Source organism: Macaca nemestrina, chromosome 15, assembly GCF_043159975.1.
Source record: "Macaca nemestrina isolate mMacNem1 chromosome 15, mMacNem.hap1, whole genome shotgun sequence".
NCBI lineage: Eukaryota > Metazoa > Chordata > Mammalia > Primates > Cercopithecidae > Macaca > Macaca nemestrina.
In genome coordinates this window covers 1-16640 of record NC_092139.1, presented here as the reverse complement: position 1 = coordinate 16640, position 16640 = coordinate 1, and the positions used below count along the sequence as shown (strand labels likewise).

The window sequence follows — 16640 nt, the reverse complement described above, 5'->3', positions numbered from 1 at the left end:
CAGACAACCCAAGGTGAAAAGCACCAACTTGCTCTAATTTGAGATAGCACCAGGGCTGTGCAGATGCAGAGCCTGACCTCTAACTCCGACTCCAGGGAGGGCGGGTCAGAGAAGACGTCCTGGAAGACAGGATCCAGAGATCAGCCTCCAAGCTATGTATGCTCGATGCAGGCGAACGATGGGTGATCCGGGCAGAAGGAGGAGGGCATGTGTGACATAGAGCCCTGAAGCGTCATGGTGGCTCGGGGACTGCAGGAGGTGAGGGGAGACTGGCGAGCAGCATGTGTGCATTCAGAGGGAGCAGGGGATGCTGGCAGGATCACAGCAGCACTGGCTGGGCCGGACTGGCTCATGGGGTCCATCCACCAGCTGCATTTACAGACAGGCTAGTGTTTGTGAGCAGAGGGCAGAAATGGAAACAGAAAAACCAGTGAATCAGCAGGGAAGGAGTGAGGCCTAAATTTGGTCTGCAGCCGTGGGGTAGGACAGTTGCGAGAGATGTGAGGGGGTTCCAAGACAGGAGCAGCAGAATTTAAAAACAACTGGACACTGGAGGAAGCAAGTCTTAAACCCTAGCCTTAAAACCTGGCAGAGGTCATGGGGGACAAGCGGCCTCCACCTTAGGAGGTGCTACTCAGTGGGTTGGTGAACAGAGAAAAGCCTTCGGTGCAGGAGGCGTGGGCTGGGTTCCAGCAGACTCGGAGAAGATGCTGGAAGATGCCGGGTGCTTAGGCATGGAGGTCAAAGATAGGGATCCGGGAGTCACCCGTGCATGTGGTCCAGGCTGAGGAGGTTTGTGTGGCCTGTATGAGGGACAGAGACAAATATCCCCTCAAGCAGGCAAGTGAGACATGGCTTCATTTCTTATAAATTTATTACATAATAATATTATAATAATTATTATCAATAATAATATAAGAAACATAGATCTCTGTGGGGTGTATCACAACGTCAGGGTCAGGAGGCCTCAGGACTGGAGCAGGGGGTGAAACCCCCCGGATGAAACTCCATACAAAAGGAGGTGAAGCGGAACTGACCCTGTAAAGTTAAAAACCCAAATTGAACGGAACCAAAACCCACAGGTGAGTGTGAGACCGAGTGTGTATGTGGCAGTCTGTTACAGTGACTGCTGCTGTGTGACCTGGACTGTTGGCGGAAGGGTGAGTGGGTGTGACTCTGCGCCCAGGGAGTGGGGCCGGTGGGCCAGGGCGGGGCGGGCAGGCACAGACCGGCGTGCCAGGCCCCTGGGTTGTGAAAACTTCTGTTTTCTGTCTTTTTTTTTATTTTATTAAAAAAAGCTAGAAATATAAACAGAAACTTGTGAGTGACGTGGATGGAGCTTAGTCCAGACTCCAAACCCTAGGTTTAAAAACGTCCCAGGGCCCCCACCCCACAGGTCATTGCTGAGTGTGAGGAGTCACAGTGTGGGGGGCTGGGCACCCTCGGGGGCCTTTGACTCTCCCCAGGGCCAGTGGTGGCCTGACTCTAGGGGTCCCCCTAGGATCCCCTCAGAAGCCCAAGGTGGGGGCGCTGCCTCCAAGGGGCTCTTGGGGCCTCCCCAAGCAGCAGGGATTCACCAGGGACCCCCGCTCAGGCTGGGTGAGGCTCTGGAAGGACAGGCTGGGCAAACAGCAGGACCCAGGGTGAAGGATGGCCTCGGACTTTCTTTGGAAGAGGAGACAGGGTGCTTTCACAGGCACACCCCATGCATGCACACTGTGCACGCCTCCACAGCCCCACGCTAGTCCAGAGCGGCCCCTGGGCCACTCAGTAATCAGGCACACACGTGGCTCCCACGTGCTCAGACGCACCCAGTTTCACCCACACACACAAAGGGCAGGACAGGAGACTTTGGGGTCCAAGGCAGGGAGGCTTCTCTGCTGTAGTTGCCCAAGAGCATGGGGACCAAACTGGCCCCCTCCTTGGGGAGAGACCCTGTGAGGAAGATGGCTGCGGTGGAGCGGCAGGGCCCTGCCCTCACCCCCCCGGCCGATGGTCTCCCAGGCCGGCTGGTCCCGCGGGTGCACAGCAGGACCCGCGGCCTGCCGCCCCTCCCCCCACGGGCAGCACCTGAAAGGTCGGTGGGGCACACTGGAGCTCAGCGAGGGGAGGGGCCGAGCTGGGGCCCCAGGGCGGACCACTAGGGCCCTGGCCAACCCCAGACCAGCTGGAGCGTCCCCTGCCCCGTTGTGGGGTGGCAGTGGCAGTGAGGGGCCGGAGATGGAAGACTGGGCAGCTGCAGTGGGACCAGTGGAAGTAGAAGGGAGGGGAGAGGAAACTATTACGGACAGAGATATTTGTTCCTTTTCTCGTTCCAAATATAGAGTGGATTAAAATATGCAAAACAGGGGGGCTCCTTGGCCCCCATCGAGAATCCCAATGTCTCCCCCCTCCCCCCGAGTCACCAAGGCGGGTCCTGACCTCGCATGCTGGACTAGGTTCCCCCTCTGGGAGAATGGCCACCAGGAGCTGTGAAGGCGGTGGTCAGGCTAGAGCATCCCACCCCCGGCCCCTCCCGCCCCAGCCTCCCTGGTCCACGCCCTTCCTGACTGTGTGCTGGGTGGGCTGGGCGGCCGGTGAGAGCACTAAGCAATGTACAGGGCGAGTCTCCGAGCAACAGCAAACAGGACGATTCATGCAACATTCCTGGCCCGGGCGCCGTCGTTAGGGGCAGGCCGAGCCCGCGGCCCGGGGTGGGGGTGGGGGGCCCTGCCGGCAGGGCACGGCCGGGGCGGGAGTGGGGGTGGGGCGTCAGCTGCCGTCCAGCTGCCTGAGCGCGCGCTCGATGTTCATGCGGTGGCCCACGCGCGTGACGCCCAGCTCCACGAAGTCGTCCTTGGTAAGCGCGGGCAGGTGCGCGCCTTCTATCTCATGGTCCTCGAAGCGGTCGCGGTGCTCGCCCAGGTGGATGCTCTCCAGCCAGTCGCCCACGTCGAACTTGCTCCAGAGCTGCAGCGGCTTCTGCTGGAAGGGTCGGCGTGGGCCGGGGGCGCCGGGGCCAGGGCCGGACGCGGGCGAGGGCAGCGGCGACGGCGAGGGGGAGCGGCTGCGCGCGCTCACGCTGCGCACCACGAAGCGCACCTCCTTGGGCTCGTGCGGGATGGAGAGGCTGGACGACTTGAGGATGGTGGGGGGCGTGAGGCCGAAGGGCCGCCCTGCGCCCCCCGCGCCCGCCCCCAGCCCCTCCACCCGCTCCAGCGACGCGGGCTTCACCGGGCTCGGGGCGCGTCGCGCCACGGGGTAGCGGCCGCTGGGCCTCACCGAGTAGGAGGCCCCGCCGCCCGGGCCCCCGGGGCTGCGCTGCGCTGAAATGGAGCTCAGCTCACCGAGGCTGCTGAAGAGCCTGCGGAGGGAGAGGGGTCAGCGCCAGGTGAGGGGCGCACAGCCAAGCGGGGACGGGCGGAAGGGAGCGGGCAGGGTCCAGGAGGAAAGGGGCTGGGGCTGGGGCTGGCGGGAGTAGCCCGGCCAGAGGAAGAAATAAGGGGGGGATCCTATGGTTACCCTGGCCCTTTCGTTTGGCCCCTGGGACCAGAGCCAGTGACTGGCTGGAATATGAGGAATGACTGGCGGCCCCCTCCACTCCATCCAGGCTCCAAGTGCAGCCCAACCAAAGACAAGGCAGCCTCTCATGGCAAAGGGCTGGCTTCTCCCTCCTGCCAGCCTCCGACACCGGCTCTGGGCACGGCGGGATCCACAGATGCCCTGGACGGTAAGACACGGGCAGTACCCTTCACCGCCCACCCCCCACACAGCTCTGCTCTCATGAGAAGACCCAGGGGACCCTGGGCTAGTTCCAGGGACAGCTGAGTCGTGATAAAGGCTGGCAGCGGCACGAGGTTGAACAGGTCCGTGACACAGGAGACACACCAGGCAGGGGTCGCACCCGGATGGAGCAGCAGCACATGCAGGGCAGGTGTGAGGCCGTGCACACCCACAACACAAAGGCAGCCTCCTGCACAGACAGCACACAACAGCAGCCACGGTGCCCACACGCGTTACAGACATGCCGCAGTGGCAGCAGCACACACACGCAGACACGCAACACGCACACATGCACGCACGCACACACGCAAGAACCAATGGCAGCTCACTTCCCAGCCTCACCTGACAGGACCCTAGAGCTCTAGCCCCTCCTTGGCTCTGCCGCGGTGGGAGGCCTACCTGAGGTGATAGCTCCACAGAAAACCCACTCCCATGTCCTCCCATTCCCATCCCTATCCCCACTGGGTCAGGGGAAGCCTCAAGGGGCTGTCAGTGGCACCAGAGCCTCTCACAGCCACGCAGAGCAGAGACCCAGCAGACAGGCACAGCGTGTGGACGGCAAGAGGCATGGGATGAGCATGCTCACTTACACAGCCGGCGCTCGGGACCACGGCGCAGCTCGACAGAGCAGCCACATGCAGATGGGCAGGAGAGAGCAATGAGAGAGAGAGTTAGCCGGCCAGGCCCACGCGACCCACAGCTGCAACCACACAACGGGCAGCCAGGTGTGGAGGGAGGCACTCAGGTGCAGAGGGCCCAGCTGCTGTGGGAGGGACAAAGTTGGAGCTGCTGGTGGAGGAGAGGCGCCTGTGCAAGTCTCCAAGTGCAGGTGAACCACAAGCGTGGCTGCAGTGCTCGGCAGGTGCCTGGCGCCTGGGGGTGCTGAGCCCCTGACATCCTCTTTGGCCGGGCCTCTCTCCAGTGGCCCTCCCACCCCCTCCCTGCCCCTGCCCAGGCTGAGTCCCCCCACCCCAACCTCTGTGCTGTCCTCACCACACAGCATCACCAGTGCCTGCCCCACACAGGCATGGGGCCCCCCCTTAAAGCAGGTTTCGTCTTTTGTCTCCCACCTGTGGGAGGTCAGCCCTCTGTGGAGATCTGAGCCCTCTCTCTCCCACGGGACCTCATTTCTGTCCTCTCCTCAGCCTCTGTCCCTACTGCCTCCTCCCAGCTGCTCAGATCCAGAGCAGAGCTTCCTGAAGAGGCCATACTGTGCCCCCCAAAAGAAAGGGGCTTCAAGAACTCCTGAGGTGGGCCTTAGCACAGGCACCAACCACCAGAATAAGCTGTCTTTGCTCCCACTGGATCTGGCCTCCATGGATCCATCTGCACAGTGGGGCAAAGTGGAGAAGCAGCCAGGGTTGCGGGGGATTCCCGAGGGGAGGTGCCGGGTGGTGGTAGGTCAGGGGGGTCCCCTGGGGGTGTGTGCCCAGGTGGTGGTGACTGCTGGAGGGGTTTGCCAGGGGATACTCCAAGATAATCGCTCTGAGGGACCTGACTTGGGACACCCAGAGAGGAACAGGACCAGGAATATGCACCTGGTCTCTACCCACCAGACCCGACACAGTGGCCCTGGCCTGGGGACCTGCATCACAGGATGGACACCTACCCTGGCCCTGCCCCTGCCCCAAGGCTTAGCTTTCAATGGAGTTGTGATGGCAAGTGTACCTGGAGTCTCAGGTGTGACTGAAGCACACTGATGAGTTGCAGGACCACAGAAGTGAAGGCAGAGGCACAGGGCAGGCATGGGCAGCACAGCCGGGAGGCTCGGCTGGAGCCCAGAGCAGGGTCTGGGCTCCAGGAGGTCCAAGCTGGGCAGAGCAGAGTTGTGCCTGTCTGGGTAGTACTGGCAGGGGCTGAGCTGGAGACCTGGGCAGAGGGCAGGCTGGCTCCAGAGGCACCCAGGCAGCCAGAGGGCAAGAGACGTGAGGAGAGCCAGTCACATTGCTCCCGCCTCCCAGAGCATGCTGGAGATGTCAGGAGGCCAAGAGGAAACGCCCAAGGAAGGCTGTGCCCTCAAAGGCCCCAGGGCACAGGAGGGAGGGGCCTGGGGTCACCCATGGCCCGGGTGTCTGCTTCTCTTTCTCTTGGGGAACAGGGTACTGCCCACACCATCTCCAGGGCACACACCCGAGCAGTGTCCATGTCTGACTTCCATGTTCCCATGGCCTCCCTGCATACCCACTGTCCCTCTCAGCCATCTCGCCACCTCCCTGGCCAGGCTCCGGCCGCCGAACAGCCACACCACAGCACCTGCCAGCCTCCCAAAGAGCTTCTGGGCCACCTCCCTTCTAACACATGATACCTCGCCAGGCACCATCACCCACGGACACCTCCAGCGGCCGCCCTGAAGAGGCTGAGTCCAGACCACGCTGAGGCCCCCACGGCCCCACGTCTTTCCACCTACATTTGAATCCTGCACTGTCTGTTTCCCAGCGACTCTCAGCCAGTGAGGGAGGTCTGGCCTTGCCACACCCTCCCCACTCCGACCTCTGCCCCGCAGTCGCCCAGGCCGTCAGCAAGACCCTGCTGCTGACCTGTTCGTCTGTTTCCCTTCGAGACATTCTTTCCTAGGCCTCTTCCTTCCTAGATGGATTTTTGGAGCTCCCCTCTTCTTAGTTTGCAATTTCTCCTGGGCAACATTATCCACTCACACCGTTTGCTATGGCCGATGTGCCCAGGAATGCTACATGTAAGACCCAGACAGTCTCTGATGAGTTCAACACCTCTACTGGGGTATCCACTAACTCAGTGAATGGCACCCTGTCATTGTCACACACAGAGCCTGGGAGCCACCATCAGCTCCTCTTTTTACCCTACAACCAATGACCAACTCCTAATATCAACCCAGACCTCCTCTTTCCCCCTAGCCATTTCTGGATCCAGACCGTTCATGGTCTCAGGCCCTTCACTCCACTTCTTACCAGTTCTCCTTGCCTCCTGGTACCCAGCGCAAAGCCAGAAATACCAGATGCACTAACAAAATGCAACAATAGTACGACATGTCCCTGCCAGGCGTGCCCAACTCGGTCAGCCCACTGGGACCAACAGGCGGGAGAATGTCCACACTCCGGCCCTGGTTACTGCCTCGCGCCTTCTGCCACTGCACTCACATGGGGTAGGTCTAGGCCTGTGGCCTTTTGCAAACTAGAGGCCTCATTAAGGGAACTAATTCTCAGAGGAGCACAAAACCAGACATGGGCTCTCAAGCTTCCGGTGCATCCTCTGCAGTAACACGTCTTGCTCCTCACACCCCGCCTGTTTCCAGCTCCAGCTCTGATGGGCCCCAGTGTCCTATGACCCCTCCTCTGTACCTCCTTCCTACTCCCTGAACAGGCTTCAGGGATCCTGGGAACACACCTGCCCCAGCTGCATGTGGCCTGCAGGGTCCCCACTGGCAGGCACGTGACACATTCAGTCTGGGTTTCAATAGAGCAGGCCCTGCTGGCCTTGGCCCTGCTTACCAGTGTGATCCGCCAAGCACACAGTGCTTTGTTCACATCCCTGACAAATACATTAGCAGGCAGGGTCTGCAGCAGGCCATTAGGACAGGGTTTCTTGACCATTTTGAGGAACAGGGTCTTCTGTGAGATCTAGGAACTGACTCCAGCAGGTCTGGAGACCACAGCACACAGTGCCCTCCTCCACATGAGCTTGTCAAAGGCACCATAAGTACTGCAGCAAATAACCTCTTTTTGTGTTTCCCAACCTATTTTGCCATGAACTTTACCTACAAAACGAGATGTGAGAGTCCCACATAAAGCTAAGTACCAAGGCAAAAGTGAACCTCGATATGGACCTCAGACCCCACATGGGATTCAGATCCGAGCATGGGGCCTGGAAGACAAATGGAGTTTAGAGCCAGGTGTGGAGCCAGGGTCTCAGAGACAAGTGTGAGCCTCAGACAGCTGGGGCGCCTGTGGCCAGTTGTGGGGCTCAGTCAGGTCTGAGCCATGCCCCAGTGCAGCCTCAGAGTCAGGTGTGGGGCCCAGAGACCGAGGAGGGGCTCTGGGCAGGTGAATGGTCTGTCCAGCAGGGCTAGACTTGGAACTGGGAGCACAGAGCAGGTGGAAAATCTGGGATCAAGGATTCAAAAGGCCAAAGGTCCTGGACCTTCCAGAGGCAGCATGAGAGTGCCACATTCTCCAGCTTCCCCTGAAAATCAAAGGTGGCCCCAGATGATGATGATCATTTTTCCACAGGTTACCGAGCTTTGGTTCCATGACATACAGGACAGCTTAACTTGCCCAGAAAGCTCTCAGGCCACAGAACAGCTTGTGGCTAAAGCACATCAGGAATGAGTCATCTGTGGAGAAGGTGGGTAGGCATTCCCTTCCTCGTGGTGTCGGTCAGGGAGGAGAAGGATGGGCCTGGCAGACAAACACAAGGGGCTGGAGACACGGCTCAGGATATGGCCCTGAGGGTGACCTAGCGCCTCTGCCGGGACTGGCCCTGGGAAGGAAGCGGTCATACCTGGATGTCAGAACCTCCCACACTTCAGACAGTTCCACCAGCAGTTTTATCCCTAAGTAAGGAGTGAGTACCAGACTCCGGCCACTACGGGCTGCAGGACAAGAGCTGACAACAGCCGTGGTGGGCAGACAAAGGACCAGATCTGAAACAGGACTGGACTCAGACATCACCAAGTGTCCTGGGCTCCGGCCTGCTGCCTGCAGCCGGAAGCACCAGAAGTTAAGGGCCCGGGACGGGCAGTGGGGCCCCCTCCAGATGGCTGCAGTTGAGCCCAAGTCTGAAGGCAAGAAGGAGCACAAGAGGGTGAAAGGAAGAGTGAGCTGGAGCAGATGGTAACACAGGCAAACTGAGAAGGAAGAGCAGGCCTGGGTGGGCCACTGAGGTGGCACCGGGTGCTGCTTATGACACACATGACCAGTAAACAGAGGGGTGAGTCTGATGCACACACCTGCCACTTCTGTGGAGGAAAAGCCCATTGTGTGTCATCGGAAGGGATTTAACAACAGCAGCCCTCGATTACGGCAGCCAGAGACCAGGGCTCACGGTCAGGCAGACCACCGTCTGTCTGCAAGGAAACTCTGTGGTACGTCAGTTTCACTGTCTGGAACATGGAGATCCTGTTAGGGTCTGTCTAATGGAATGGTGTGAAGACAAACTGATACGGCAGGACCGTCTCCAATGCTGCATCCAATAGGCTTGTTTTCCCACAAAGGACTCTAAGACCTAGCCTAGGTGTGTGAGTGCCTGGGTGTCAGTGACAGCAGAGACAAGGGCAGCTCACACCAGCGAGGGTCCACAGGCCCCAGCCCTGGGCCTGCTGGGTGCTTCCCAGGTGATGCTGTGTGCAGCCTCACGACAGCCTGTGCAGTCGGCTCGCTGTAAATACACTTCACAGGGGAGAGATGGACGTTCACAGAGCTTCAGTGGCTGATCTAGGACTACAGCACTAAGCTGTGACCGCTGAGCACTGACATCATGGCCCTCTGATGGCTCCAAGCCAATGACCAGCAAGGAAGTAAGTTGCTGACGCCGGTGGAGGCCGGGTCACAGGAGCATTGGTTGTTACAGGCTGTCCAGCATCCGGTTACTCCAGGGACAGCACTGGACGTCCATCTGGAGAGCCCCCTCCCTCACGCTCAGCACCTGCTTGCTAGGTGGGCGGACCCATCCCCCTGGCTCCTGGGAGAACAGAGGACTCAAGCCCGGCCGATGACAGCCCTACGTCCCCAGACCCCAGTGATCAGTCAGGGAAAAGCAGAGGACCCACATGAACTCAATCAGAGATCAGAATTTTGCAGGAACTACTGAGTAGAAGAATAGACATCACGTAAAGGTCAGGGCTGCTGGTGTGTCCTTCCCATCCCACATCTGAGAAAGAAAAACTAACAGGGTCCTGGTGAAAGCCAGGGCCAAGGGATGAGAACCTTGCCCCGACCAAGACAGAACGCTAAAGAGCCCTGTGGGAGGATGAACTCAGAGAAGGGGAAGTGCCAGAGGTTCCGGCTGAGGAATCCCCTGACCCTGCCCTGCAACTGCCTCACAGGAGAGGACGGGGCCAGGGACGAGACCTGGGCCCACCTGAGCCCAACCACGGGGGATCGACACCTGATGAGTCTGAATGCTGAGTCGGTCCTTCTGTGGGTTCTCGTCCTAAGCCACCTCCCTAGATCTCAAATCACAAAAGACAGCATTTGCATTTTGCTTTGTTCTTTCATCCATTTAACAAATGTTTATTGAAGGCCTGAACCAGGCCAGGCACTGTGCTATGCACTTTTTAAAATAGCTTCGATTTTCATCAAGACCAAGAGGCAGAGAGGAGCGGAGGGAGAAGCAGACAGGGAAGACGGGGGGCTGGTCAGGTGTGGGTCAGGCGACCCCAGCCTCAGGGGTCTGGTCCTGCACAGAGGTCCGGGACCAGGCTGCTCACTCCGATTATAACACCCGTTCTACGGGCACCTGCAACACTGCAATGCTGGGAAGAAGGCTTTCTAGTCTGGCTGGGAGTTAGAAGAGGCTAAAAGGAGAGAGGACCCCAGAGCAATTCCCCAGGATGACAGGAGCTGGAGGCAGCATCCCGGGACCTTAGGAGAGGCCTCATGAGCTTCCCAAGCTCCCACTTGTCTTTTGAATCCTGAACTAAAGAACCAGAATGGCCAGGCCTTTGTAAGACCTGTAAAGTCTTTAAGTTCTGAACACGTTGCTATGCTGTGAACTCTGTCCTCCAAGGCTGACAGTACAGGGCCCACTAGGTTGGTCTTCAGGGAGGCAAGAAGGAGGAGTCAAGAGGTGGCATCCACATACCCCACCCCCAGACCCAAAGAGGGGAGGGGAGACCTAGGGGCACAGAAGGCAAAAGCAGCTTAAAAAAGGCAGACAAGGGGGTGGGTGGGGGATGACCAGCTTTGCCAGCAGCATCCATGCAGCCCATGGACCTGAAGGCTTCTCTTTAGAAGGAGCCTTGGGAGTCGGGTCCTCAAGGAAAGACCTATGGGATCAGCCCAGGGCTCTGGCAGCTGTGACAGCCTCAGCAGCAAGCCAGGCCCTGCTCAGATCCTTCTGGGCAGGGGCACGACAGACAGGGAAGTGATGAGGAGAAGGCAAGAGGGCAGATGGAGTGCAGGGAGATGGCGTGACTTCCATCTATCTTCTTACTGCACTTTAGAAATGACACACGGGAATCCATGTTTAAGGGATTCTAAGGTGGTGCCAAGAGACACATGTTTCTAGGATGGGAAACAGAAAGTTAGTGGCAGATCCCCCAAAAGAAAAGGAGTCCGTGTGCTCCAAGCCGCCAAAGGAAGCAAGGCAGGAGGCAGCTCTAAGGCAGAGGGTATCAGCCACACTGGGCAGCCACATGGCCACAGAGGATGGGAGGAGGGAGGCGCACCTCCAAAGTAAAACACAAAACAACCCTTAATGGTAAAGACAGCCTGCGTCAGGAGCCAGAGAGAGAACCCACAGGAATCCCTGGGGCCATCCAGGAGGGCCATGGAGACTCATGCCCAACCTGAGTCTCTGAGGGAAGCCCAGCTCCCATTTCTGGCACCAACAGGGACACAGTGAGCACCAACCCTGATGTGTCAGACGCCCAGAAGAACCTCCTCTCTCAGGCAGGCCAGGCAAGACCGGATTCAGGTGGATGGCGGGGGTGGGTCGGGGGTTGCCACAGAAGGAATGGAACAGAACAAGGAGGAACAGGAGAGCCAGAGAACAGACAAGAGGAAGGACAGAGGGGGCCACGGACAAGGCACGGGTCCCTCCCCACACCGCCCTGCTCACCGAGCTGCTGCGATGGGCGACTTCTTGGCAGGGTCCAGCAGGCTGCCCAGGCCACCGACTGGCTCCTCCCCCAGGGAGCGCGTGTCTTTGTTGAGCTGCTGCAGGCGGGAGCTGAGCTCACTGATCACAGTCGGTTTGTCGTCTTCAGGCCCAGGGAGCCCCCGGCTCTCCACGGGGTCCCCCCACAGCTTGGACCTTCTCTGGAAGAGGTAGCGAGGACGGGCAGGCCCGGCGGCAGAGGCCAGCCCGGCAGAGGCGGCGTGGTGCTGCTGGGCCATGAGCTCGCTGTCCGAGGACTGCTTCAGCAGCGGGTCCCTGAAGGTCACCGGCCCCTTCCCCAGTGGGGACTTGAGCTTAGGCTTGGGAGGCACTGGTGGCTTCTCGAGTAGAAAAGTGTGTCCGTCGGCGAAGGAGGTGTGGGTGTCGGTGAGTTCCCCGCTCTCCGAGCTCAAGGTGGACATGCTGGACACCGTGGAGATGGTGCTTGTGGTCTCCAGGTGGGGGTCACTAGAGCTGCGTGTGTCAGCCTCCTCCACCCCAGAGTCAGCTGCAGACTCAGGGGCAGGGGGTGGCTCACTGCTGGGCTTCCCTGAGGCCGGGCTGGGCACCGTGGTGGGTGAGGGGCCCGGGCCAGCGAGTGGGGTGGCCAGCAGGACCCCGTTGGCAAACTCTTCAGGGGGTGGCACCAACCCAATTCGAGCCAGCTCCTCCCGGGTCTCCTCGTCGCTGGACGACAGCTGGGCGGGTGGCAGGTTCACAGCGAACACCAGCTCTGGCTCTTCCTCTGAGCTGCCCTGGCCTGGCCCGGGGTCTGCTGGGGTGCCGCCAGGGGGCTGGGCCCGGGGGCTGGGCAGGGGCTCTGCCACAGCTGCTGACTGCATGGGGGCCGGGGCCAACTCCGGGGTGCCCGGGCGCTCCTCTTCGGCCCCCGCCAGCCTGCTGGGCTCCTGCCCGTTGCTGGTGGCGTGCACAACAATGAGGCCAGCTGGCCGCTGCAGGGATGTGTCCAGGACGCTGAGGATCATGGACTTCTTGTCCTCGGGTGACTTCCGCTCCTCCCGGGGCGCCTTCTCTGCCTCCCTGCGAGCAGGCACAGGAATCCAGGCCGGGCTCCGTGGGGAGAAGGCCGGGGAAGCCAGGGACCCTCGCTCTGGGTCCCGGGCCTGTACATCCACAAACAGGGGTCCGGGGCGGTCGGCGTCGGGGCTGTGCACGGGTGTCGGGGACCGGGAGGGCGCCTGGGAGGCCAGAGCCCGCTCTCGGGCAGCCAGGGCAAGGGCCAGGGGTGAGCTGGGGTCCAGGGGTTTGCCGGTGAGTGGGTGGATGAAGGTGGAGCCCGAGGGCCCGAGGCTCGGGCCGCTGACCAATGGCTTCAGAGCGGACACCGGGGAGGGCAACAGCAGGTCGCGGCCGGCGGTGGGGCCGGTCCCCAGGAGGCGCTCGTCGATGGAGCGGGAGGGCTGCAGGGAGGGCAGGTCCGCGCTGGGGGCGCTGCCCTCGATGGCGCCCACGGACAGGAACACAGTGGAGCGGCGCCGCTCCTCCAGCCGCCGGTCCTTGGCCGGGCCCGGGCCGCCGAACGCGAGCCCTGGGCCATCGCCCGCGCCGTAGTCGAGGCCGCCCGGGCGGGGACCGCGGTGGGTCGGGGAGGGCTCGCGGGCGAAGCTGCCGCCGACGGGGCCGGGGCTGCCCACGGCCAGGGCCGCGCGCTCCTGCGCGTCCTCCACCTGCAGCTGCTTCACCAGGGGGCTCTTGCGGCGCTGCGGCTTGGACGGCGCGAAGAGGCTGGCGCTGAAGGCGCCCAGGTTGGCGTAGGGGCTGTCGGGGCCGGGCGGCCGCGGCCGGCGCTTGGGTCTCTCGGGCGGGGTGGCCGCGGGCGGGGGCCGAGGGGCGTCGCCCACCTCGGGCGCCGAGTCCTGCAGGATGATCATGGAGCGCGCGCGCTTCTGCCGCTCGGGATAGGGCAGCGGGCCGAGGGCCGCACCCGGCTCGTACAGGCCGGCAGCCCCCGCGCCCAGGCGCGCCTCCAGGCCGGGCTTGAAGCTGGAGCGCACCGTGTCATAGGCTCTGCCCGGCGGGGGCGGCGGCGAGAAGGCCGGGGGCGGCCCCGAGTCGAAGTAGTAGGGCGCGGGCGGGGGAGGCGGCGCGGTCTGCGGCGGGGGCGGGATGCCGCGACCCTCGCGCACCGGGTCTTGCATCGAGGTGCTCCGCGGGAAGCGCCCTTCCAGCAGGGACGCCAGCTTCTCGTCCTCCCCTGCGGACGGAAGGGCCGGTGAGACCAGCCAGGGCGCGGGGGCGGGCGCGGGCGCGGGCGCGGGGGCGGGTGCTGCCTTCCGAGAAGCTCCTGGGGACCCCGGCACCCCCTCCCACAGAGGCCAGCCTTGCCCCGACTCCACCCCGGGGCAGCCACTGTGCCGGACACAACGGACGCCCACGGCAGAACCCAGCGGGGCGCGAGGCGCTAGAATGCTCGGGAAGATGGGGTTGGGGCCCGTGGTGGGCGGGGAATGGAGAGCAGGGGAAACAGGGAGCCCAGAGCACGGGCTCTGAGCAAGACCCCAGTCTGCGCTGGTCCCTGGACGTCCAAGCTCTGTGCCCCAGGCCCAGGGCTGCACGGGGAGGGCTCTTGTGAAGAGGGCAGGAGAGAGGTGTGCGTTCAGTTACTAGATGGAGGAAGGCCCCGGAGAAAGGACACAAACTCTGATGACCTGGGCTGGGGCCAAGACCTGCCTAAACCCAGGGACTTGATCAAGCAGGCCCTAGGAAGACATCCCAGGAAGGCAGGGACAGCCCCGCAAGACATGCAGACAAAACTGCTGAGGGGCTTGGAGGGGCCAGTACAGGGCTCCTCACCCCTGAATGAACAAGGCCGAGGCAGAAGTAGCAGCCCTGGAGGCAACCAGAGGTGAGAGGAAGATGGTCGGAAATGAGCAGGAGTGACACACTGGCAGGATGAGGGGCAGCAGGGCTGTGGCCACTGGAGCCAGGCCTCAGGCAGGGAAAGAGCTAATACCCAGGTAAGGAGGTGCCCTGTGGAAAAAGCCTTCAGAGGCTCCTCCCAGAGACCCACATGGGTGGGTGATGCAACCACAGTGGCTGGAATTCAGTAAGGTTGGGTGACTGGGTGAAGGGAAGAATGGATGGATGAATTAAAATGGGAACTGCAGACTGAGCACCCAGCATGTTTCATTTTAACCCCTACTGGCAGCGTGACCCCAGGCCAATCCCTGAGCCCCTTTGAACTTCAGTTCTTCTATGGTCAAAACAGGCTTAAAATGAACCCCCCCGCATGCCTTGCTCGGACGTCATTGTTAGGATCCTGTGCAAGGGCTGGAGTGCTCAGGGCCCTCATGATCCTGCTGTCCAGCCAGAACCTGACACAACCTTCTGAGCACCCCTGTGGACATCATGATGTGGACACATGTGCTACAGGTGTGCTCAGTGAGGCTGCAGGGGGCGGATGGCCCCACACCCACGCACCCAGGTCTCGTGGTGCTCCTGTTCCCAGCCTCACTCTGAGATTGGTCAACATTTTTATGAACTTGCTACAATACAGGCTGCCCGTTCCTGACTGCATCCTCGTCCAGCCACCGCAGTGCTAATACTGCAACACTACACTGCTTCTTACTGGGCATAATATCTCTTTGTAGCCAAGGTACCAAGGGTGGGCTTTTGTGTACAGAACTAGGCTTAAATTTTAGATCTGCTAGGTACTGACATGCCCTAACCTCTAGGAACTTCAGTTTCCTCATGCCAGGAAGAAAGCCTGCACCTACTGTGGGGCGACTTCACCTTTACAGTACAGGGCGGAACCGCAGCAGTATCCCGGGAAGGGGCCCAGGTCATCATCATCGTTGTTTGTAGGTCTGCCTTCCCCTCACCCCCAACCGCTGGACACAGAAATTGTGCCCAGTTCGTCCTGGGTCTCCCGCTGCATTCCCTGCACTGTGTATGAACGCGCAGTGAACACCCACAAGCCTATGTGTTAGATGGAGCGACGCAGAACGAGCACACCTTGAGGATGTAGAAGGCGGGAGTGACGTGCAAAGATGAAATAAGGGGAAATTTAATGCTAATAGCATGCCAAGTTCTGACTTAGGGTAAAGAAAAGTCACTTGCCTCAGCATGGAGTAGGGAATCTGTTCTGATACCATCTGGGGCGGGGGTGGGACCCCTTGGGGACAAAGGCAGACCCTCTTTGTCTGCCTAGATAATAGCAGAGAGCATTTCTACTGTGTGCCAGAGAGCACCTACTGTGTGCCAACCTCGAGAGGCAGCATCTATGTCTACTAACACTGGCGGCTGCTGAGCACTCCCAGCATGCCACGCAGTCCTAGCCTGTGAGTGCTGCCTACCGGGCGAGCCTCAGAGTGGTCCTTGGAGGTGGAATCCGTGGTCTCCGTGTTTATGGATCCAAATCCTGATGTTTCAAGGGTTGCATTGTGTGCCCAGGGCAACAGAGCCAGGGCATGGCGCAGGGGCCTGGGGAGTCTGACAACCCAACCAACGTGCATGTTGGCAGCTGAGGCCCAGCAGGCCAAGGGGAGCCAAAAAGGAGCCCCTGTCAACCCATTCATCAACCGAGCGCAAGAGGGTGCCTGAGGGACCAGGGCAGAACTGGCAGTCCTAGGAGAGTGGCTTAAGGCCTGCAGGGCAGGTGCATGGACCTAGACCTGCAGGGTCAGGCCCAGGAAGCAAGAGTCAGAAGACCCAGGTCAAGGGAGGCAGAGACAACTGTTTCCAGATGAAGCAAGAGAGCACTGGGGCCGACCTCCGGGGCCCCGAGGCAATGAGGAGCACACAGAGGATCAAGCTGGACAGATACGGAGTGATAGCAGCTCTGGGAAAAGCCTCGTTTGGCCAGAGGGATGGACTAGAGGGCAGAGCCAGGGCAGGCAGTCATGAGAACAAAGCCATGGCCCAGCTGCAAGGCGATGAGAGCTGTGCGGGGCAGGGCTGTGAGGCCACCCACCCCGACAGGTCAGGTGAGGCAGAAGGTAAGAGAGAAACCATGGGAGACACTCAGGGCTCAGGCCGGGGAGAGCAGAGGAGAGAGCTTCTCAGCTCCAAGGTAGCTGCAGCCTCACCAGCCTTCTTCCCCACAATCCCACCTACAGAAATAACTC

General features: G+C 60.8%; 1 protein-coding gene across 1 annotated transcript; it reads right to left on the bottom strand.

Annotated features, from left to right (window-relative positions):
• Window positions 1-856: 856 nt before the first annotated feature.
• On the bottom strand, window positions 857-14174 carry LOC139358800 (SH3 and multiple ankyrin repeat domains protein 3-like; the record flags this gene model as incomplete). The annotated part of the gene is made up of 2 exons (XM_071080900.1): window positions 857-3343; window positions 11515-14174. Coding segments are annotated over 2 exons (3252 nt in total), but the record flags the coding sequence as incomplete, so codon positions are not given.
• Window positions 14175-16640: the final 2466 nt, after the last annotated feature.